The 23,996-nt window shown below is 39.6% G+C and overlaps 1 protein-coding gene across 1 annotated transcript in view; it reads right to left on the bottom strand.

Annotated features, from left to right (window-relative positions):
* Nucleotides 1-23,996, bottom strand: part of LOC126484965 (dynein intermediate chain 2, ciliary) — a 271,700-nt gene that overhangs the window by 156,648 nt on the left and 91,056 nt on the right. The window contains exon 4 of the mRNA XM_050108567.1: nucleotides 20,032-20,279. Coding sequence (XP_049964524.1) covers nucleotides 20,032-20,279 — 248 coding nt within the window. The remainder of the gene's footprint in view (nucleotides 1-20,031; nucleotides 20,280-23,996) is intronic.

Below are 23,996 nucleotides of genomic sequence, written 5' to 3'. Positions count from 1 at the left end.
TTCAGTTCGAAGACTGGTTTGATGCAGCTCTCCATGCAAGCCTCTTCATCTTCAAGTAACTACTGCAACCTAAATCCATTTGAATCTGCTTACGGTATTCATCTCTTGGTCTTCCTCTGCGATTTTTACCCCCACACTTCTTTCCATTACTAAATTGGTGACCCCTTGACATCTCAGAATGTGTCCTATCAACTGATCCCTTCTTTTGGTCAAGTTGTGCCACAAATTTCTTGCCTCCCCAGTTCTATTCAGTACCTGCGGATTAGTTACATGATCTACCCATCTCATCCTCAGTATTCTTGTGTAACACAACATTTCAAAAGCTTCTGTTTTCATCTTATCTAAATTATTTGTAGTCCATGTTTCACTTCCATACATGGATACACTCTAGACAAACACCTTCATAAAAGATTTCCTAACGTTTAAGTCTATACTCAATGTTAACTAATTTCTCTTCATGATTTGCTTTTCTTGCCATTGCCAGTCTACATTTTATATCCTCTCTGCTTCAACCATCATCAGTTATTTTGCTGTCCAAAATATAAGAAAATTTAACTACTTAATGTGTCTCTTTTTCTAATCTAATACCCTTAGCATCACCTGTTTTTATTCACATACATTCCATTATTGTTACTTTGATTTTATTGATATACGTCTTATATCCTCCTTTCAAGATGCTGTCCATTCCATTCAACTGCTCTTCCAAGTTCTTTGCTGCCTCCAACAGAATTATAGTGTCATTGGCAAACCTGAACTTTAATTCCTGCTCCAATTTTTTCTTTGGTTTCCTTTACTGTTTGCTTAGTGTACAGATTTGATAACATTGGGGATAGGCTACAACCCTGTCTCATTCCCTTCTCAATTGCTGCTTCCCTTTTGTGCCCCTCAACTCTGATAACTGTCATCTGGTTTATGTACAAGTTGTTCCCCAAGTCCACAAATGCTATAAATGTAGATTTCCTTTTCTTTGAACTATCTTCTAAGATAAATTGTAGTGTTAATATTGCCTCATGTGTTCTTACATTTCTCTGGAATCCAGACTGATCTTCCCCCAGTCAGCTTCTACCAGTCTTTCCATTCTTCTGTAAAGAATAAGTGTTAGTATTTTGCAACTATGACTTATTAAACTGATAGTTCAGTAATATTTCCACCTGTCAGCACCCGCTTTCTTCAGAATTGTAATTATCACATTCTTCTTGAAGTCTGATAATATTTCGCCTGTCTCATACATTTTGCACACCAGATAGAAGAGTTCTATTGTGGCTTGCTCTCCCAAGGCTATCAGTACTTCAGACACGATGACAACTAATACTGGAGCTTCTTCGTTTCGACTTTGGTCTTTTAGTGCTCTGTCAAATTTTTCTCGCCAGTATCATATCTCCCATCTCATTTTCATCCATGTCCTCTTCCATTTATATAAAATCATCTCTCTTGTCCATAGTCTATATACTCCTTCCACCTTTCAGCTTCCCTTCTTTGCTTAGAACTGGTTTTCCATCTGAGTTCTTGATATTCATACAGCAATTTCTCTTTACTCCAAAGGCATCTTCAATTTTGCTGTAGGTAATAGCTATGTTTCTTCCTAGTGACATGCATTTCTAAATCCTTACATTTGCCCTCAAGTCATTACTGCTCAGTCATTTTGCACTTTCTGTCAGTTTCAATTTTTGGGCGTTTGCATTCCCTTCCACTTGCTTCATTTGCAGCATTTTCAAATTTTCTCCTTTCGTCGATTAAATTAAATATCTCCTGTATTATTCAAGGGTTTCTACTAGGCCTTGTCTTCTTAACTGTTTGATCTTCTGCTGCTTTCACTGTTTCACCTCTTAAAGCTACCTATTCATCTTTTACTGTATTCCTTTCCCTTGTTACCGAGTGAGATGGCACAGTGGTTAGCACACTGGACTCACATTCAGGAGGATGAAGGTTCAAACCTGCTCGGCCATCCTGATTTAGATTTTACGTGATTTCTGTAAATCGCTTCAGGCAAATGACAATATGGTTCCTTTGAAAGGGCATGGTCAACTTCCTTTCCCATCTTTCCCTAATCCAATGGGAACAATAACATTATTTGGTCCCCTCCCCCAAAATCAACCAACCAACTTTCCCCCATTCTAGTCAACATTGCCCAATACTCCCTCTGAAACTCTCAACAAGCTCTGTTTCCGTGTTCTTAATTTCATAACTTTTTGCAATTTCTTTAGTTTTAATCTACAGTTCAAAACCAATAAATTGTGGTCATTGTCCACATCTGCCCCTAGAAATATATTACAATTTAAAATCTGGTTCCAAAAGCTCTCTCTTATCGTTATATAATCAATCTGAAATCTTCTGGTGTCTCCAGGTCGCTTCCTAATATACAATCTTCTTTCATGATTCTTAAACCAGGTATTAGTAATGATTAAATTAGACACTGTGCAACATTTTACATGGCAGCAACCTCTATCATTCCTTTCCCCCAGTCCATATTCACCTACTATTGTCGCTTCTCTTCCTTTTCCTACTACTGAATTCCAGTCCCCCATCACAATTAAATTTTCATTTCCCTTAACTATCTGAATAATTTCCTTTATCTCACCACACATTTCATCAAGTTCTTCATCATCTGCAGAGCTAGTTGGCATATAAACTTGTACTACAGTGGTAGGTGCGGGCTTTGTGTCTGTCTTGGCTATGATAATGCATTCGCTATGCTGTTCATTGTAGCTTACATGCATTTCTATTTTCTTATTCATTATTAAACCCACTATTGCATTACTCTTACTTGATTTTGTATTTATAACCCTGTATTCACCTGACCAAAAACTGTTTTCCTCCTGTCACCGAACTTTACTAATTCCCACTGAATCTAACTTCAATCTGTCCATTTCCCTTTTTAAATTTTCTAACCTACCTGACTCATTAAGAGATCTAATATTCCACACTCCAATCCATAGAATGCCAGTTTTGTTTCTCCTTGATGAACTCCTCCTAAGTAGTCCATGCCTGGAAATCCAAATGGGAGACTATTTTACCTCTGGAGTATTTTACCTAAGAGGACGCCACCATAATTTAGCCATACAGTAGAGTTGCATGCCCTCAGGAAATATTATGGCTATAATTCCCCCTTGCTTTCAGCTGTTCACAATACCAGCACAGCAAGGCTGTTTTGGTTGGTGTTACAAGGCCAGACCAGTCAGTCATCCAGACAGTTGCCCCTGCAACTACTGAAAAGGCTGCTGCCACTCTCCAGGAACCACATGTTTGTATGGCCTCTCAACAAATACCCCTCCATTGTGGTTGCACCTATGGTATGGCTATTTGTATTGCTGAGGCACACAGGCTACCCCACCGACAGCAGTGTCCATGGTTCATAGCAGAGGGAGGGGGGAGGGGGGAACATACAGATATGTTATGTTATCTAAATCATTTTCAAATTTGTTTTAATCTTCTGATGACTTTACTGGACAGTAAACAACAGCATCATCAGCAAACAATCTAAGATGGCTGCTCAGATTGTCTCGTAAATCATTTACATAGATTAGGAACATCAGAGGGCCAATAACACCTCCATGGAAAATGCCAAATATTACTTCTGTTTTAATCAGAGATTTTCCATGAACTTCTATGGACAAAAAATCAAAAATCCAGTTGTACAACTGAGAAGGTATTTCACAGGCATGTAATTTGATTATAAGTTACTTGTGAGGGACTGTGTCAAAAGCCTTTTAGGAATTTAGAAATATGGTGTCAATTTGAAATCCCCTGTTGATGGCAATTATTACTTCATATGAATGATATTTTCTGAATCAGTGATGACTATATGTCAACAGATCATTTTCTTTGAGGTAATTCATAATGTTCAAACAGAGTACATTATGTCAGTGATATGAGTCTGCAATTCAGCAGATTATTTCTATTTCCTTTCTTGTGAACTTGTAAAACTAGTGCAGCTTTTCAGTCCCTTTGTTGAGTGAGTGTTTTTACATGATTGTTGATTATCATGCTCTGAAAGAAGCCTGGACTGGAGGACTTGCCTTTATTAGCTGATTTAAGTTTCTTCTCTACATCAAGTTACTCATGTTGGTAGCTGTTCTACATTAAAATTCTGCAATACTTTCTTTGTCTTCCTTGAAAAAGGAATTTTGGAAAACCATATTAAATAACTCCACCATAGTGGGACAATTGTTAGTAACGTTAACATTGATACAGTGTAATGAAGGTATTGATTGCATCTTGCTGCTGGTGTAGTTTCATTGTGGTAACTATTAACAGCACCTCGCACTGGTGCCCATGCTAAATTCTGAGCTTCTGTAAAACGTTACCAATCATGGGAATTTTGCATTCTTTAAATCTGGCATTCTTTTTTGTTGCTTCTGGAACAGTATTCTGAGCTGTTTTACATACCAAAGGCGATATTTTCCCCCTTATTTGGTATATAAGTCTCAATTGTTGTCAATACTGTTTCTTAGAATTCAGGCCACATCTGGCCTACACATACATACTTAGTTTGTTTGGTGTTTTTGGATGTTATGGTATTTAGTCTCACTACAATAACCTTGTAGTCACCAAACCCTGTGTCCATCAAGATTCTCACTATCTGCTCATGATAATTTATTGCTAAGAGGTCAAGTATGTTACCACAACCATTTATGCTTTGAGTGGCTTCCTAAACTAACTGCTTACAATAAGTTTTGGAGAAAGCATGTAGAACAATTTCATATGATGTTTGATGGTGAAACTCAAGTTTTCTTTGAAGCTTGGGAGGGGGGGGGGGGGGGCATTTCTAAAGTGAACAAATTATTAATTTATTCTGGTTGTGAAGTATAACCTCACCCATACTAACTCCCATGAACTAACTACTTGCAATTTCACTACAAGATAAACTACTTATAACAGCAACAAACATGTCACCACCAACTGTATTTAATCTATCCTTTGTGAAGACCATTAGGTTGTTGGTAAAAGGTTTAGCTGAACTTATCTCTGGCTTTGTACAGCTTTCAGTACCTATAACAACCTGTTGTTGTTGTGGTCTTCAGTCCTGAGACTGGTTTGATGCAGCTCTCCATGCTACTCTATCCTATGCAAGCTGCTTCATCTCCTAGTACCTACTGCAACCTACATCCTTCTGAATCTGCTTAGTGCATTCATCTCTTGGTCTCCCTCTACAGTTTCTACCTTCCACGCTGCCCTCCAATACTAAATTGGTGATCCCTAAATGCCTCAGAAAATGTCCTACTAACCGATCCCTTCTTCCAATCAAGTTGTGCCACAAACTTCTCTTCTCGCCAATCCTATTCAATACCTCCTCATTAGTTATGTGATCTACCCATATAATCTTCAGCATTCTTCTGTAGCACCACATTTCAAAAGCTTCTATTCTCTTCTTGTCTAAACTATTTGTCGTCAATGTTTCACTTCCATAAATGGCTACACTCCATACAAATACTTTCAGAAATGACTTCCTGACACTTAAATCTATACTCGATGTTAACAAATTTCTCTTCTTCAGAAACGCTTTCCTTTCCATTGCCAGTCTACATTTTATATCCTCTCTACTTCAACCATCATCAGTTATTTTACTCCCCAAATAGCAAAACTCCTTCACTACTTTAAGTGTCTCATTTCCTAATATAATTCCCTCAGCATCACCCGATTTAATTCAACTACATTCCATTATCCTCGTTTTGCTTTTGTTAATGTTCGTCTTATATTCTCCTTTCAAGACACTATCCATTCCGCTCAACTGCTCTTCCAAGTCCTTTGCTGTCTCTGACAGAATTACAATGTCATTGGCGAACCTCAAAGTTTTTATTCCTTCTCCATTGATTTTAATACCTACTCCAAATTTTTCTTTTGTTTCCTTCACTGCTTGCTCAGTATACAGATTGAATAACATCGGGGAGAGGCTACAACCCTGTCTCACTCCCTTCCCAACCACTGCTTCCCTTTCATGTCCCTCGACTCTTATAACTGCCATCTGGTTTCTGTACAAATTGTAAATAGCCTTTCGCTCCCTGTATTTTACCCCTGCCACTTTCAGAATTTGAAAGAGAGTATTTCAGTCAACATTGTCAAAAGCTTTCTCTAAGTCTACAAATGCTAGAAATGTAGGTTTGCCTTTCCTTAATCTAGCATCTAAGATAAGTTTTAGGGTCAGTATTGCCTCACGTGTTCCAATATTTCTACGGAATCCAAACTGATCTTCCCCGAGGTCGGCTTCTACTAGTTTTTCCATTCGTCTGTAAAGAATTCGCGTTAGTATTTTGCAGCCGTGACTTATTAGACTGATAGTTCGGTAATTTTCACATCTGTCAACACCTGCTTTCTTTGGGATTGGAATTATTATATTCTTCTTGAAGTCTGAGGGAATTTCACCTGTCTCATACATCTTGCTCACCAGATGGTAGAGTTTTATCAGGACTGGCTCTCCCAAGGCCGTCAGTAGTTCTAATGAAATGTTGTCTACTCCTGGGGCCTCGTTTTGACTCAGGTCTTTCAGTGCTCTGTCAAACTCTTCATGCAGTATCATACCTCCCATTTCATCTTCATCTACATCCTCTTTCATTTGTATAATATTGTCCCCAAGTACATCGCCCTTGTATAGACCCTCTATATACTCCTTCCACCTTTCTGCTTTGCCTTCTTTGCTTAGAACTGGGTTTCCATCTGAGCTCTTGATATTCATACAAGTGGTTCTCTTTTCTCCAAAGGTCTCTTTAATTTTCCTGTAGGCAGTATCTATCTTACCCCTAGTGAGATAAGCCTCTACATCATTACATTTGTCCTCTAGCCATCCCTGCTTAGCCATTTTGCACTTCCTGTCGATCTCATTTTTGGGACATTTGTATTCCTTTTTGCCTGCTTCATTTACTGCATTTTTATATTTTCTCCTTTCATCAATTAAATTCAATATTTCTTCTGTTACCCAAGGATTTCTAGTAGCCTTTTTACCTACTTGATCCTCTGCTGCCTTCACTATTTCATCCCTCAAAGTTACCCATTCTTCTTCTACTGTATTTCTTTCCCCCATTCCTGTCAATTGTTCCCTTATGTTCTCCCTGAAACTCTGTACAACCTCTGGTTTAGTCAATTTATCCAGGTCCCATCTCCTTAAATTCCCACCTTTTTGCAGTTTCTCCAGTTTTAATCTACAGTTCATAACCAATAGATTGTGGTCAGAGTCCACATCTGCCCCTGGAAATGTCTTACAATTTAAAACCTGGTTCCTAAATCTCTGTCTTACCATTATATAATCTATCTGAAAACTGTCAGTATCTCCAGGCTTCTTCCATGTATACAACCTTCTTTTATGATTCTTGAGCCAAGTGTTAGCTATGATTACGTTGTGCTCTGTGCAAAATTCTACCAGGCGGCTTCCTCTTTCATTTCTTACCCCCAATCCATATTCACCTACTACGTTTCCTTCTCACCCCTTTCCTACTACCAAACTCCATTTACCCATGACTATTAAATTTTCGTCTCCCTTCACTATCTGAACAATTTCTGTTATTCCCTCATACATTTCTTCAATTTCTTTGTCATCTGCAGAGCTAGTTGGCATATAAACTTGTACTACTGTAGTAGGCGTGGGCTTCATGTCTATCTTGGCCACAATAATGCGTTCACTATGCTGTTTACAGTAGCTTACCCGCACTCCTATGTTTTTATTCATTATTAAGCCTACTCCTGCATTACCCCTATTTGATTTTGTATTTATAACCCTGTATTCGCATGACCAAACATGTTGTTCCTCCTGCCACCGAACTTCACTAATTCCCATTATATCTAACTTTAACCTATCCATTTCCCTTTTTAAATTTTCTAACGTACCTGCCCCATTAAGGGATCTGACATTCCACGCTCCGATCCGCAGAATGCATGTTTTTTTTCTCCTGATAATGACACCCTCTTGAGCAGTCCCCGCCCGGAGATCCGAATGGGGGACTATTTTACCTCCAGAATATTTTACCCAAGAGGACGCCATCATCATTTAACCATACAGTAAAGCTGTATGCCCTCGGGAAAAATTACGGCCATAGTTTCCCCTTGCTATAACAATCTAAGCTTTCTATTAGTGATTTGAGCTCTAGCTCTTTTTCAATATAGCTATGACAATTTACAACTATATTACCAATGATTCCTAAGTCTACCCTTGTTCTGTGTGTGACCTGCACCTTTGGAGACTGAAGCCCTGTTTATACTTTCTTGAGACCCTTTATTTAACCTAACAGTATTAGTGGTGAGCTGCTTGACACAGTCATGTCAATTAAATATCTAAGCTTAACATTGAAAAGCAATATTAAATGGAGCAAGCACATAAGGATGGTAGTACAGAAGCTGAATAGATGACTTCATTTTATTTGGAGAGTTTTAGGAAAGTGTAATTCATCTACAAAGGAAACTGCATAGAAAACACATGCGACCCATTCTTGAGTATCACACAAGTGTTACGAATCACCACCAGGTCCGATTAAAGGAATAAATCAAAGCAATTCAAACATGAGCTGTTATATTTGTTACCAGTAGGTTCAATCAACACATGAGCATTATAGAGATGCTTTGTGAATCCCTGGAGAGAAGACAACCTTCTTTTGGCAAAACGCTATTGAGAAAATTTAGAGAACAGGCATTTTCAGCCAACTGCAGAATTATTCTGCTGCAACCAATGTACATTTCGCGTAAGGACTGCAAAAACAAGATACGAGAAATTAGGGCTCATACAGAGGCATACAAATAGTTATTTTTCCAAAGCTCCATTTGCAAGTGGATTAGGAAAGGAAATGACTAGTTGAGGTACATGGTACCCCCTGCCATACACCTTACAGCAGAAGCAGGTGTAGACATAGATGAACCTAAAAAAACTGCACAGACCACTCCATACATCCCCTGCTATCCATACAGACGCCTTCTGTGTGTAATGGGCACTGTGTGTAATAGACACATGACCTATTAAGCAGAACCCAGGACCAGTTCAAGAACATTCTGTCCCACAAGTGACTCATCATTTGGAACCCTCCCCTCCCTCCTTTCCCCTCGTACCCTTTTGTCCATATCAGTTTTCACTACTAATTGTGAAATGTACCGTATGTGAATCTTGCACTTAGGTGCCCCTGGTTCCTTTCTCAGCTTGGCACCCAGAGTAGTCACTATTAATTGTCATATATCCAGTACAGATATCTTACAATTGTGCTGCATCTGACATCTCTCTCAGCTTGGTGCACAAAGCTATGGCTTGTGTCATTGTGCCTTAAACCACCCCTGGCAGAAACCTGCCTTCATCAGAAACCTGCCTTCATCATGTAACCAAGACTGGCTATCTTCACCACTTCAGATAGCAACTGGAACCAAGAGGCCACCTCTTCCAGTCAAAAGCAACACACATCATTAGCACTGACATCAGCCACCACCTGCAATTGGCTGCACCCTGTGTACTTTGTGGTATCAAGAAGGACCCATTCTACATCTGAGGTGACTCCCCCCTGGTATCCACAAAGAGTGCACTTGGTTTTATTCCTGTCCTTGGCAGTCATATCCCTAAGATTCTTCATCACATGTCTAACAATGAAGCTCTCAACTACCAATAATCCCCGTAGAAGGGCAGAACTGAATATGTCAAGTCTTTTTGAAACTGAGAGTGCAAACAATTTGCAGAAAATCACTCAATAAGAATTTTAAGAGCATTATTTACCATTTCTTCTGTTGCCATGTATGTGTTTCAACTGATAATGATATCAGTGTGACAAAAAAAAGAACTAATTTTGCTTGTTGTATAATATACAGATGCTTATTTACACATGCATGAAACAACAGTGGATATAAGATTTAGTCTTGTGGAACCACATAAGTGATTTCTTTCCACTCGGAGTAATCTCCCCTGCTTACATTGGTTGTATCCTTATATACAATTTTCTTTATTCTTTTAACAATATTATGAAAAGGAAAGTTGCTACTCACCACGTAGTGGAGGTGCTGAGTCGCAGACAGGTACAACAAAAATAGTGTCAAAAATAAGCTTTTGGCCAGCAAGCAAACCACACACACACACACACACACACACACACACACACACACACACACACACACACACATGCAAACGCCACTCAACACACATGACTGCAGTCTCTGGAACTGTGTGGCTCCAGTTGCCAGAGACAGCCTTGCTGGGCAAAAGCTTATTTTTAACAGTCTTTTTGTTGTGCCTATCTGCAACTCAGCACCTCTGCTATATGGTGAGTAGCAAAATTCCTTTTCAAAATACTGTTACATTCCATCTTGGATTTTCCTTTATTCTTTTGGTTAGATATGGCATTATCCATTACTTGGCTGTACCACCAATGTCATAAAACATCAGTTTATTTAGAAAAATATTGTGATCACACAGTCAGATACTTTAGATAGGTTACAGAAAATACCAGAAGATGCTATTTTGTCATTTAATTCTTGCAAAATTTTGTGAGTAAATTTTTAAATGGCATTCTCTATGACTGTATGGCCCAATCCACACAGAAGTGGTATGGCAGAGATGCCGGCACTGGTGTGGCAGGGATGTGGTGTGAGCAGGACTGAAATGGCACTGTCAGAGAGGCACATGACAGTCATGCTACCCTTGTCCTGCATTCTCCCAGTATTCCCAGAATTTGTCACTTCCTGCATTGTCTTCCAATTCTTCTTGAACAATACCACTGATACACTAAACCTTAATCAAATTGTCACTTGAAGGCAGAGTACCCTTTCACCCTCCTCGCCATGAGCAAAGGCTCCACTACCGTGGTACTCGACAATGAGAGGTATGTGGCAGAACAGCAACGATCAGCTATTGGACACCTCAACATACCAAACTGTTCCTTGTGACCCTGTACCTTCCAGTGAGGCTGAGCTTCAGAAAATCTTTAAAACTCAACTTCCCTCACAACTGCATCAACAGAGGCAATTGACTCTTCCTCTTCCATGAATCCACACCTTCTCCATGGTTCCCAAAATATACAAAAACAACTACCCCACCTGTCATACTGTAGCTGGCTCCAAAGCAACCATCAAATGCCTCTCATCTCTCATAGACTAACACCTCCAGCTCATAAAACAGAGTCTGCCATCCTACATAAAAGACACCAACCATTCTTGGAACCTGAAAGTCTCTCTACAATCTTGTTTATTATCAGCCTAGTCAATTTCATCCTTACCTGTCTACTTCAGTTTGAAGTGCAGATCTACAAAACCATCCCAGAGATTATTATGGGAATTACAATGTCCCTGTGATATGCTAACCTTTTTATGGGCAACAAGGAAAAGACATTCCTAAAGACTCAGAAGCTGAACCCTCTGACTTGGCACAGGTTTATTGATGACATATTTGTTGTCTGGACACACGATAAAAGAGAACTGCTCACATCCTGCAATGACTTGCCTCCCAACTCAGATTCACCTGCCTCTTTTCCAAAACCAAAGCCATCTCCCTTGATGTTGACCTCCATCGCATCAAATTCCACACCCAAACCTCAGCCCATATAAGATCTACCAATGAACAGTAACATCTGCACTTTACAGCTGCCATCCCTTTCACATAATCACTCCTCCCCATGGCTAAATGTATTTGTGCAGTTCACAAAACCCTCAACACTTGCATCAAGGGGCTACTCAAACTTGCACAACAAATAAGACCTGATAATTCTGCGTATGGGGAAGAAGACAATGTCATAAGAAGCTCCTGAGAAACTGATAGTGAATGGGAGGGAGAGGTAGTTGAGCGTCTCACAGCAACTACTTTTTTTTATTCTCGGTTGTAGTTTAAGTGCAGTTTTTAAAAATCAGTAATTTACATGGACTAATATTCAAATACTTAACACACTTTGAAATATTAAGTATTTTCAAATTTATAAGGCTCCATACAATTAAATTCCAACATTAAGTTAAAAACACAGAATTCCTTGAGATTCTACAAAATTCCTGAAATATCCTGAGATTTTCCTGATTTTTCCAGGTAATATGTAATTTCTTGAGAATTCCAGGTTTTCCAGAAGAATCACTACACTATATACCAACAATCTCCCCAACACTTTTCCTTCCTGCAACTATCCCACACACACCACACACACACCGAGTGAGGCGGCACAGTGGCTAGCACACTGGACTTGCGTTCGGGAGGACGAAGGCTCAATCCCGCGTCTGGCCATACTGATTTAGGTTTTCCGTGAGTTCCCTAAATCACTACAGGCAAATGCCGGGATAGTTCCTTTAAAAAGGCACGGCTGACTTCCTTCCCCGTCCTCCCCTAATCCGATGAGACCAATGATCTCCCTGTCTGGCCTCCTCCCGCATACAAGCCAACTACCCCACACATCTTATTCACCAATAAATCTCTTGAGCAGCATCCTCCTCTCACTCTACAAATAATACACCTCCAACTCCTCAAATTACAAGTTCTGCCTCCCTTCCCACTAAAGTTCCGATTGCCTCAATACTGTACTCTACCAAGACTATGACTTTCTCCGCTCAAGCCCTGTAGTGAGATACCTTCCTCCTCCACACACCAACCACCATAGCATTCTGTCATCATCCTAACCTCTTTAACAAGCTTACTAAACCATATGGCATTCCCACACCTTTATCCCAAGCCCCAGGTTTCTATCTCTACAAATGTCCATGTCGTAAAACCCACCAATTACTACTTTCTCCATCTTCACCACTGGTAAATCCCACAACATAGCACACAGAAAAACATGTGAAACCATGCAAGTTGTTTACCATTTTAAATCCACTGACTGTGTTTTATATAAGTATGACCACCACCAAACTTGCTGAGCACATGAAGGGACAAAAATGTGCTATTCATCTTGGAGACATCCAGTACACAACTGCAGAAAATACTCTGTAACATAACTCAAGAGACCTGATTGCCTGCTACATCACACAGCCTCTTTTGTTCCAACAAGTACCAGTTTCCCTGAACTCTGGGGGTGGGGCTGTGGGGGGTTGCTGTATAACATCTCATCACCCTCCTCGACTTAACATATAATCAGCCCTGCTCCCTGCTTCATTTTCTTTTTTACTGGTTTGGCCTACTAAGGACCACAAGAAATAACTTAATGTTCTTTTTCTCCTTTCTTTCTTTCCAGTAATTTTTCATTTTGTCCCTATATTTTTCTCTTCTTTCTTCTGTCCACACTGCACCTAGTTTTACCTTTCTTTTTCTTTCTTTTCTCCTGGAAGCCCTTAAATTATTTTACTTTTACTCTAAATTTTTCATTTTCTTCCATTTACTCCTTCCATTTCCCTCAGGTCTTCTTTAACTTCTTTGATCCTCATCATTGATGTTTTTGGGTTTCCATCAATAAGTTAAAAATTATATTTCAAACAATGGAAACCCCATGTACGAATATCAACAATATAGAAAAAGATAGATTGCTACTTATGTCAAGAAGACACCTATGATGATTACCTATCATCATGCTCTGAAATGAGGGACATCCTATCCGAGATACTTCCCACCCCTCCTAAAGTGGTGTTCTGACACTTACCCAACCTCCACAACATCCTAGTCCATCCCTCCGCCATTCCCAATCCCAACCCCTAGCCACAAGGATCATATGCCTGTGGAAGGCACACGTGCAAAACCTGCCCAATCCTGTCCTGTCACAGGTTTAGCCTACGCCATCAGGGGCCAGGCCACCTGTGAAAGCAGCCATGTCATTTACCAGCTCTGCTGCAATCATTGCACAACTTTTTATATTGATATGACTGCCAACCAGCTGTTCACCAGAATGAATGGCCACCACCAAACTGTGGCCAAGAGCAAAGTAGACCACCCAATGGCACAACATGCAGCTGAACATAACACACTTGTTTTTAATGGCTGCTTCACTACCCGAGCCATCTGGATCCTTCCCTCCACCACCATCAGCTTCTCTGAACTACGTAGATGGAAGTTATCCTTATAACACATACTCAGCTCCCGTAACTATCCTGGCCTCAAACTAGCATGACATACTGTCCCCACACCCTCCACCCAGCAGTTTCCACCCCCTATGTCCTATCATCTCCTCCCAATTCTAATCTCCTACCCTTTTTATTTGAAGCCCCCTGCTAATGCATCCACCCATCTTTCTCTGCTCCTCTCATTTTTTCTTCCTTTTTTCCCCACCTCTCAGCCCCACAACCTCCTGACACTGTGCCTGTTGGAGTCTAGTCTGTGAACACTCCACCAGACAGTGCGCGTCTGTCTCCCCACCCGTACACTACTATCCCTTCCCCTTCCCCATCCCCTCCAGATTACTGTTTGCATCCCAGGTGATGTTGCATTCTGGCCTGAAATATAGCAGTTGGCAGGTGTGTGTGCTTGAAGTGTGCTTCGTTGTGTGTGTGTGTGTGTGTGTGTGTGTGTGTGTGTGTGTGTGTGTGTGTGTTTGTATGCCTCTCTCTCTTTATTGACGAATACTGTGGCTGAAAGCTACATGTGAGTGTCTTTTAATCAAGCCTGTTGACTTGATGTATCTTCTTTATGGCAAGTAACAATCTATCTTTGCCTACATTATTATTTTATATAATAATATAAATTATTTTTGTTATTCTTTTTTCATCTAGCCTCGTTGATATTCTTGTTGGGTGATTTGGGTGTGCCATTTCAAATTTAAAACTGAGATTGATACATCCCACAGTGTTATTTTTCCCCCTTTATTATTATGTATTTTATTTTTTACGCACTTAGTTAATCATCATTTCTTTATCTCAATTCTCTGCTCTCCCAATCACTCACTCTGTTAGCCCCCTCCCCACACCATCACTCTTCAGCTTTTAATTCCACTACTTATTTCACTTCTCACTTCCGTGTTTCATTCTCATCAAGTCTTTGTATCATCTCTGAAATTGCTCCCTTTATTATTATGTATTTTATTTTTTACACACTTAGTTACAACATCATTTCTTTATCTCAATTCTCTGCTCTCTCAATCACTCACTTAGTTAGCCCCCTCCCCACACCACCACTCTTCAGCTTTTAATTTCACTATTTATTTCACTTCTCACTTCTGTGTTTCATTCTCATCCAGTCTTTGCATCATCTCTGAAATGAGGTGCCATAGTGCTTACCAATATACTGTCTTTGACTTCTCAGTCTCTGTCATGCCTCCCCCTTCACCTACGTTACCCCTCATCCTCATAACAAGTCAGTCCCTCTCTTCTTTCCAACCAATACTTCCATCCTCCCTGAGAAAGGACCTAATTGCTGTGAGGGCTGGGGTTAGGGAGGTTTTTAAATGTCTATTGACATCATACACTGTCCTTCAAATGAATGGCGTTTTTGATGAGAATGTGTTCTCAGTTACCATTCACTTAATAATATTTCTGTTATTTGCACTCTTTTCACTAAATCATTATATGTTAATTACATACCATGCTACTTTACTTTTATGTTTTGAATTTTTAATGGATAGGTTTACTGAGACGCCTTTTGGTTTCTTTTACTAATTGCCTGTACTTCCAGTACTGTTCTGAACATGGGGAGAGAAAAATGATGTCTATGGGGAGAGAAAACTGGTGTAAAGGCCAACTCTACTGCCTGACAAAGGAAGCATGGCAACCAGAAGGGAAAGAGGAAACATAAAGAACTTTACAGGTTCAGAGGGCATATGTGGTTATTCCAGGGATTATAAAATCAAGTCAAAAAATGAGCACATTTATAAGTATGATGAATGACAATGCACCCCCCCCCCCACCCCTCCTGGAACACAACTGTTGTAATTGGGTTCTGCCACTGGGACAGGGTTGACATCTGAGCTGGTCCCCCATATGGTCTATAGGAGAATGATATCAGGACCTCGCTGGCCGTGGGAATATCCTCACATCACACAGACCATTCAGGTGTGAATGAACATTGTCCTGTTGAAAAATGGGTATCATGGTGCTGTCACATGAGAGGTAATGCATTCTCATAGGATGTCCATGACATTGCATTGTGCTGTCAGAGTTCCCTCAATCACAACCAGCCGAGACCAGAAGTCATACCCAATTGCTCTCCAAACCATGACATCAGGAGTAATACTGCTGTACCCCTCCAAAACACTGGAAGATTGGGATATCTTCCCAGGGTGCTACAATATTCATTGACAATAGTTGTCTGAGGTTGTGCAGAACCACGATTTATTGCTGAATACAATGTGGCACCATTCACCAGGTAGTCCTTGCTTCATGATCACAGTACCATTCCAAATGCAACTGTGTGTGTTATGGCATTAACAGCAGCAGGACTGGGATGATAATTCCATAGTCAGATTGCTGCTAGTCTCTGAGCAACGGTGCAGGATGACATAGAATGTTGCAAGAAGTCAATTACTAAATCTTGGATGGCAGGCACAGATGTGAATAGGTTACTATGTGACTGGTGCAAATTGTGGTGATCATTCCTCATGGTGGTCAGATATAATTGACTAGAACCTTGACGATGAGTATGTTTGCCCTCAGATTGCCATGGTATCCGTCACTGGACAATTTCACCTTCAAAATGCCCATGAGTTTGGAAACCACATAATTCTACCCACTGATGAAATGGAGACCCACAATGAGGTCTTGTCAAATTGTATCAGATGCTGATAATCCTGTATCATCTGATTATGCTTCATCTCCATGCCTTCACAGTGATTATTCAACATATGACGCTGTTCACAACCCCTCATATAACCTACCAGGCCTGGCAACAACACTAATGCACTCTGGTGGCTGTTCTTCCTGTCACCCAGAGTAGCAAATCTTATCATTTACATATACATCAATGGTGCGTATGTGTACAAAGTTATGAGACTTCCTGTCAGATTAAAACTGCGTGTCGGACTGAGACCTGAACTTAGGACCTTTGCTTTCTGCGGGCAAGTACTCTACCAACTGAGCTACCCAAGCATGACTAATGACCCATCCTCACAAATTTAATTCCCCCAGTACCTCATCTCCCACCTTTCAGTACTGCCAGGAAGTTTCATACCAGCACACTCTCTGCTGCAGAGTGAAAATTTCATTCTGGAAACATCCCCCAGGCTGTGGCTAAGCCATGTCTCCACAATATCCTTTCTTCCAGGGGTGCTAGTTCTGCAATGTCTGCAAGAGGGCTTCTGTGAAGTTGGAAGGTAGGAGATGATGTACTGACAGAATTAAACCTGTGAGGACAGGTTGTGAGATGCACTTGGGTAGCTCAGACGGTGGAGCACTTGCCCACGAAAGGCAAAGATCCTGAGTTTGAGTGTCGGTCCGGCACACAGTTTTAATCTGTCAGGAAGTTTCATACCAGCATACACTCTGCTGCAGAGTGAAAATTTCATTGTGTACAAAATTACATTGACCTTGTCTTCTGGACACCTCACTTTCTTGTCAAGCAATGTATAAGGCTATGACCAACTACATGTCCCATCCTTGCCAAACTAGACCTGTAAGTATGTACTTGCACATAATTATGATTTACACATTTACACTTTTTGCTATTAAATTATCAATGTCTCCTAATAACAGTGATGCATGGACAAATAAAACTACTGCTACTATTTACTACTACCAGCTCAAATAATATGCTGCAAGATGTTATGGAGACATTCTGTATACAAAGGATAGGTAAGCAATGGTAGCCAGTGGTATGCTTGAAGTGCAGTGGAGGAGGAGGGGTGGGGGAAAGGGTATCTGTTACAGACAGCTTCATAAGGCTGTAAACAGAGCCAGTGTTCACTTCAGTTTCATCCACAGAAGCACCTATTTTTTCCCCAGTATATAACCAACCACTCTTACCTCAAATTTACTCGTTTGCATAATTCACATCATAGAGACTGCTTGAATGATTGTATTGTGTATTGTCATCAGGTAAAAAGTATTGCCTGCCAAGGTCACAAATAGAATTATCTGTGTAAGGAGACAAAGTGTTTGTCTACCACACACTGTAGTCTATATTTCTCTACAGACTACATTTTCAGTAATCTTCCAGAAAACAGAAGGTGGATAGTGACAAACCACATATTTTCAAGGCCAATTTGAAAGCATTTCTCTTGATAACCTCTCTTACATCTCAGTTAAATTGTGATTCTTGTTATTGTAACTTACAAATATGAACAGAGTTTAGAAAGTAGTCTTATCACTATGCTTTTATTAATCATTGCAGAGCAGATGAATGCACTGTTCATAAGATGTGTGAAAAACATGGTACACGTCAAGTGCTGTCAATTTCCTTTTTGACACTGTATCACAGTGAACACCCTGAAATAATAGAATTTCTTTCTCTTCAACCTCCTTATGATAACTGATTGTATTACTGACATACATATTTGTATGTGAAAAGTTGTCAAATTTGTTCCTGTTCTCCCTCCACCAAAGCTACAATGTAATTTACAAGCTATCGTATAAGAGTTCTTGCTTGTACAATTTGAATACCTCTACTGTTATAATGTTTGTTGTCCTTCAAAATCATACTCTTGCACTTTGCATACTATTATCTGTTATCTAGTGCAGATCCTACTATAGTGTATGGCAATGTTTGAAAGTTGAACTATAATGTCAAGGATGTTATTTATGGGTCTATGCTCTGTCAGATTTCCAAACTAAGTTATTCTTAATTAGCACCATACCCTAACTTTACATAGAACAGGATCATGACCTTATCCTGCTTTCAAAGCATCTGAATTTCATGCTTAATGTAGCTGAAGAAGGTGTTACTTATCAACAGACGTACAAAATTTATAACATATTTTACCTGAAGTTACTGTTTTAAGTAATAATGCTGTTGTAATACTTAAATATACATCTACAAATACACTGAAGTGCCAAAGAATCTGGTATAGGAATGGATATTCAAATACAGAGACATGTAAACAGACAGAATATGGCACTGCAGTCAGCAATGCCAATATAAGACAACAAGAGTCTGGCGCAATTGTTAGATCATTTACTGCTGCCACAATGACAGGTTATCAAAATTTAAGTGAGTTTGAACGTGGCATTATAGTCAGAGCATGAGCGATGGGACACAGCATCTCCAAGGTAGCGATGAAGTGGAGACTTTCCTCTATGACCATTTCATGGGTGTGCTATGAATATCAGGAATCCAGTAAAATACCAAATCTCCGATATCACTGCAGCTGGAAAAAAGATCCTACAAAAATGGGACCAGCAATGACTGAAGAGAATCATTCAACATGCCAGAAGTGCAACCATTCTGCAAATTGCTGCAAATTTCAATGCTCAGCTAGCAACAAGTGTCAGCGTGGTGGGAACCATTCTATGAAACATCATCAATATGGGCTTTTGGAGCTGAAGGTACACTTGTGTATCCTTGATGACTGCATGAGACAAAAGCTTTATGCCTTGCTTGGGCCCGTCAACACCGACATGATGATGTTCGGATGAGTCTCGTTTCAGATTGTATCGAGCAGATGGACAAGTATGGGTATGGAGACAACCTCATGAATCCATGGACCCTGCATGTCAGCAGTGGACTGTTCAAGCTGGTGAAGGCTCTGTAATGGTGTGGGGTGTGTGCAGTTGGAGTGATATCGGTCTCCTGATATGTCTAGATACAACTCTGACAGGTGACACCTTGGTAAGCATCCTGTCTGATCACCTGCATCCATTCACAACCATCGTGCATACCAACGGACTTGGGCAATTCCAGCAGGACAATGAGACATCCCACACATCCAGAATTGCTACAGAGTGGCTCCAGGAACACTATTCTGAGTTTGAACACTTCCGCTGACCACCAAACCCATAAGACATGATCATTATTGAGAATATTTGGGAAGCCTTGCAACATGCTGTTCAGAAGAGTTCTCCACCTACCTCGTACTCTTGTGGGTTTATGGACAGTCCTGAAGGATTCATGGTGTCAATTCCCTTCAGCACTATTTCAGACATTAGTTGAGTCCATGCCACATTGTGCTGCAACACACGGGGGCTCTACATGATATTAGGCAGGTGTACCAGTTTCTTTGGCTCTTCAATGTAATACAGACTGTTTCCCATTAACAGCACACAATTCCACTGCTTACTAATGGGCAGTTAGTTCATTGCTGGAACTAAAATCCTTACCCGAAATGGATTATTGAAAGTCAGTGAAGCACGTTCACAGAAATTAAACTGGTTAGTGATCTTCTTGGGTTTCATTGGCACAGGAGCTTCAACTACACTGTCCTTCCTGTCATCTCCTTCACCTTCTCCTTCAGGTTCTGTTTCTCCTGCTTCTTGTTCACCTTCTTGCCCCGCTTCCTCACCTTCAGGCGCTTTCTCACCACTTTCCCCAGCTTCTTTTTCCCTTGTTCGTGCACTTGCTCCATCATCTAAAACCGAAGTATTCATAAAAGTTAACGTGTTTTATTTTGTCTTGCAACTTGAGAAAGAATTACAACATATTTATTCATTTTCCAAACAGGGAAGATTATAAGAATATCTAAAAGGGAACAAATGGAAGTGAACATTATTCCCTTCTGAAGTGATTGTAAAACAAGGTCTACTGTAGTTTCTTATCATTATTATGAAAACAATCTCAAACATTTTTCTTATGGTAGGTAAAGAGGGTGCATGGGTGAAATGAATTTAGTTGCTATTAGATGTAATAAATGGACTGTGTCAATTATAATGAATCTAGTCATCAAAAACACATTCATTCATTCATTTAACAAAAAATGTTTTTAACAACACATGTTCTTTTCACCATCAGTTATTTTCCTTTACAGAAAGTATCCCAAGAGTTGCTTGAGTTAATGAGTGTAAGACTCCAATGCATTCCTAGTTACCTCACATAGGAAATTACAGAGGAAGCTCCTTTACATTGCCTGGAGATGTTGCTACTTACTGTTGATACATCAGTTTAAGTACAAGACTTTTTTTGTATCTGATGGGCTTGGAAGCCAGTAGAAATGTTTCAGTTTGAGATACTTTTTGGTAGAATTTAGAAGCTCTATGTAGACTACACATAATCTTTTAATGTATGGTAATGTCTTATGAAACAGCACAACTAAATGCTGGAAGTTGCTCACAATATCTCTCTATTCATTTCCTACAATTGCTTAGTGATAAATATTGCTGACCACTCATAATTTTCTTTTGAATCATTTTCTGTTGCGTTAGAATTAATATGTAAAATAATGAGCCACCTATGTTATACATTACAGAAGTGTCTGAGGAGTGACACCTTGTCCAATAGTGATGATAATAATAATAATAATAACAGTGTCATACATTATCAGTGCACTATTTGTGGAATATTCAGCAAAGAAGTAGCTGGCTAGCAGCAGGCAAGAGAAGAACACACAACAAATTACACTGAGTGTCCAAAATTCATGAGAATGCAATTGATGTGAGGAGTCAGTCATCCACTACTAAAACATATGCAGTGCATTTGTCTCCTTAAGGTTCTAGTAAAAATGGACTCCTGATGCCCCACATTCAAGTCAACGATGGGCTGGCTAACAGTAAACTGTCAATGAACCCATATGACTCTACCAGATATTATGTGACATCCACCAAACACTTGTGGTTGTCCTGTGTGATGATTTATGCTTGTGGAAACATTGTCTCTGGGATACTGAAAATTCACTCCCATGTGCTATTGACCTCAGAAACCAGAATTCTTGTGTAAGCTCTGATAGGTTGTGACTCATGCACCATTATCATCCCACATTCAATGTCAGTTATCTCTTGATGTGTTACAGCATGCAATAGAAAACTATTCATAATCAGACAGTTCAGAGGTCAAGCACATGGTCTGATTCAACATGTATGCTTTGACCCATGATATCCTTTGTGATGTTATGAGTTTACATTGCAAAGGATGTAAATGGCATGTTTGAAATGTTAAGTGTGGTGGTCAAAGTAACTGGTGTATACTATTACGTTTGTAAATAATGCCATTTATTCCAAATATTTCGTGATGTATGCAAGTGGTTAGAGTGGAACCTCAGTGCTTAAACCACTGTTAGAGAAACTAGTGGTGATATATTTATATTCTTGTTTCTCACATATATTTAACTGTTCCTTTCCACATCTGGCATGATTTCTAAGGGCAATGTCAGGCAGGAACCTAAGAGTGCAACTTAATTTTTGCAAGTGAAACAATTAGTGAGTATAATTGTAATGTTGTTTCTTACAATTATTTGCCTGTTTTTGTAATTTGGAATGTTTGTCGGGGATGAGTTTAGGCACTAACCTAAGTGTGTAATTCAAATGGTTGCTAGTGAAGTGAGTCATGACCTTGTTTATAATCTTGGTTCTTACAAATATTGGGCAGGTTTTTTTTTCCCCCAATGTGACACTGTAGAGACACAGGGTATTTCAAGTGGACTATTTTTATAGGGGTCATGCTGTCATGGGTGGCTCATTCTTGTGGTGGCTGTACTTGTTTGTGATGTACTTTGCAATAGTGGTTTAGCTGAAGAGATCAAGTCTTTGGTATTTATTGGTTATTTAATCGTCTTTAATTTTTGAGCTGTTAGTTTTAGTTCACAGTTTGTTGATTTTTTAGACTTCATGTTTGTGTTTCTTGTTTGCCTTGCAGTTATGCTTGAATATTTTGTTGTTTGCAGTACAGTTTGTTTGTTTGTTTGTTTGTTTGTGTGTTTGTGTGTGTGTGTGTGTGTGTGTGTGTGTGTGTGTCTGTCTGTCTGTCTGTCTGTGTGTGTGTGTGTGTGTGTGTGTGTGTGTGTGTGTGTGTGTGTGTGTGTGTGTGTGATTTGTGGCCAACCTTCACTGATTTGGAATTCTATGATCTATAAGTACATTTTAAGAGCTTTTTCATTCATTGTAAGATTGTATTTTGTTTTTGGTAGGAAAATATCTTTGAAATGAGGGTTTTCAAATTTGTGTTGGTTAGTTTCATTTGTTGTGAAGAGGGAGGGTGTGTGTTTTACCTTTATATGTGCAGTTAAACTTGCAGTACTGGTTTTTATGGTTGTGTATGGGGTTTTTGAGCTATATAGGTCAAGTGAAATATTCTAGTCCAATTATGTCGTTTTTGGATTTTTTTTGTTGTTGTTTTGTTTGTTCTGGGGAAGGTTCTGAGTGTTATTTTCCGATTATGTAGTTGTTTTGTAGCGAGTGTCTGGTATCACTGTCTTCCTTTTAGCTATACAGGTCAAGCGAAATATTCAGTTCCAATTTTCGCTTTTCTGTATCTTTTCATTTGGTTTATTCTGGAAGGAATTTGTGTATATCATGATTTTCCAATTTTTTTGGTTGCTTTGGAACAATCTTAAGTTTGGTCTTTTTTTATGTTTGGTTTCAGTCGTAATAGTCTATATTGTGGTCACCATGTTAAAGGGTGGAATTGGCCTCTTATTAAATGTATCTGTGATTGTCTTTGCAACACTTGTAAAGCAGTTTACTCAAAATATGACATCAAGGGGCAAAGCAGATGGCTGGGATCAGACCCCGCTCTAACCCCTGGTCCAGATATTGTTTCTACACTTGTGCCATATGCCACATCTAGCTGCAGCACTGTACCTGCCACACCTTTAGATGTGGCAATCTTCCCACGACTTTTGGCCATTCAGTTTACAAGTACAAGGTAAATGGATTTTTCAGTCTATTATACTTCTCCTCAATGGAATAAAATACATCATCAGCCACAAAAGTCGATCCCACCACAACTTCTATATTTACAGCAGTTACATGCTCCTCTGTGCAAATAAAGAGTGTTTCCTATAGTAAATATTACTGGTCAAAACTAAAAAAAAATCCCATAAAAATATAGGAGTTTTACTTGTGTTGCAAACAGACAGTATTCAGTGATGCAGGCTGACTCTCTGTTGTTCACTGCTCGTACTGCTTTGATCATGTCTGTCTCTCTACTTAAGTACTCTCATTGTGATGCTGTTGTTAGACCTAACACTTGCAACTCACTGCCTCCAACATCACCCATTCCATACATATTGCTTGAGATTGTGCTGGCATCAGTGGCTTCATGGAGTGTGTATGACATAAAAAGTGAGGTGCATCCTATTATATCAAATGAGAACTGGCAAACACAGTATTCTGCTATGAATTAACTGATGTGTTAA

This window comes from Schistocerca serialis, chromosome 6, assembly GCF_023864345.2.
Source record: "Schistocerca serialis cubense isolate TAMUIC-IGC-003099 chromosome 6, iqSchSeri2.2, whole genome shotgun sequence".
NCBI classification, from domain to species: domain Eukaryota; kingdom Metazoa; phylum Arthropoda; class Insecta; order Orthoptera; family Acrididae; genus Schistocerca; species Schistocerca serialis.
Note: the sequence above shows the minus strand (reverse complement) of the source record. Positions and strands in the feature narration are given on the sequence as shown.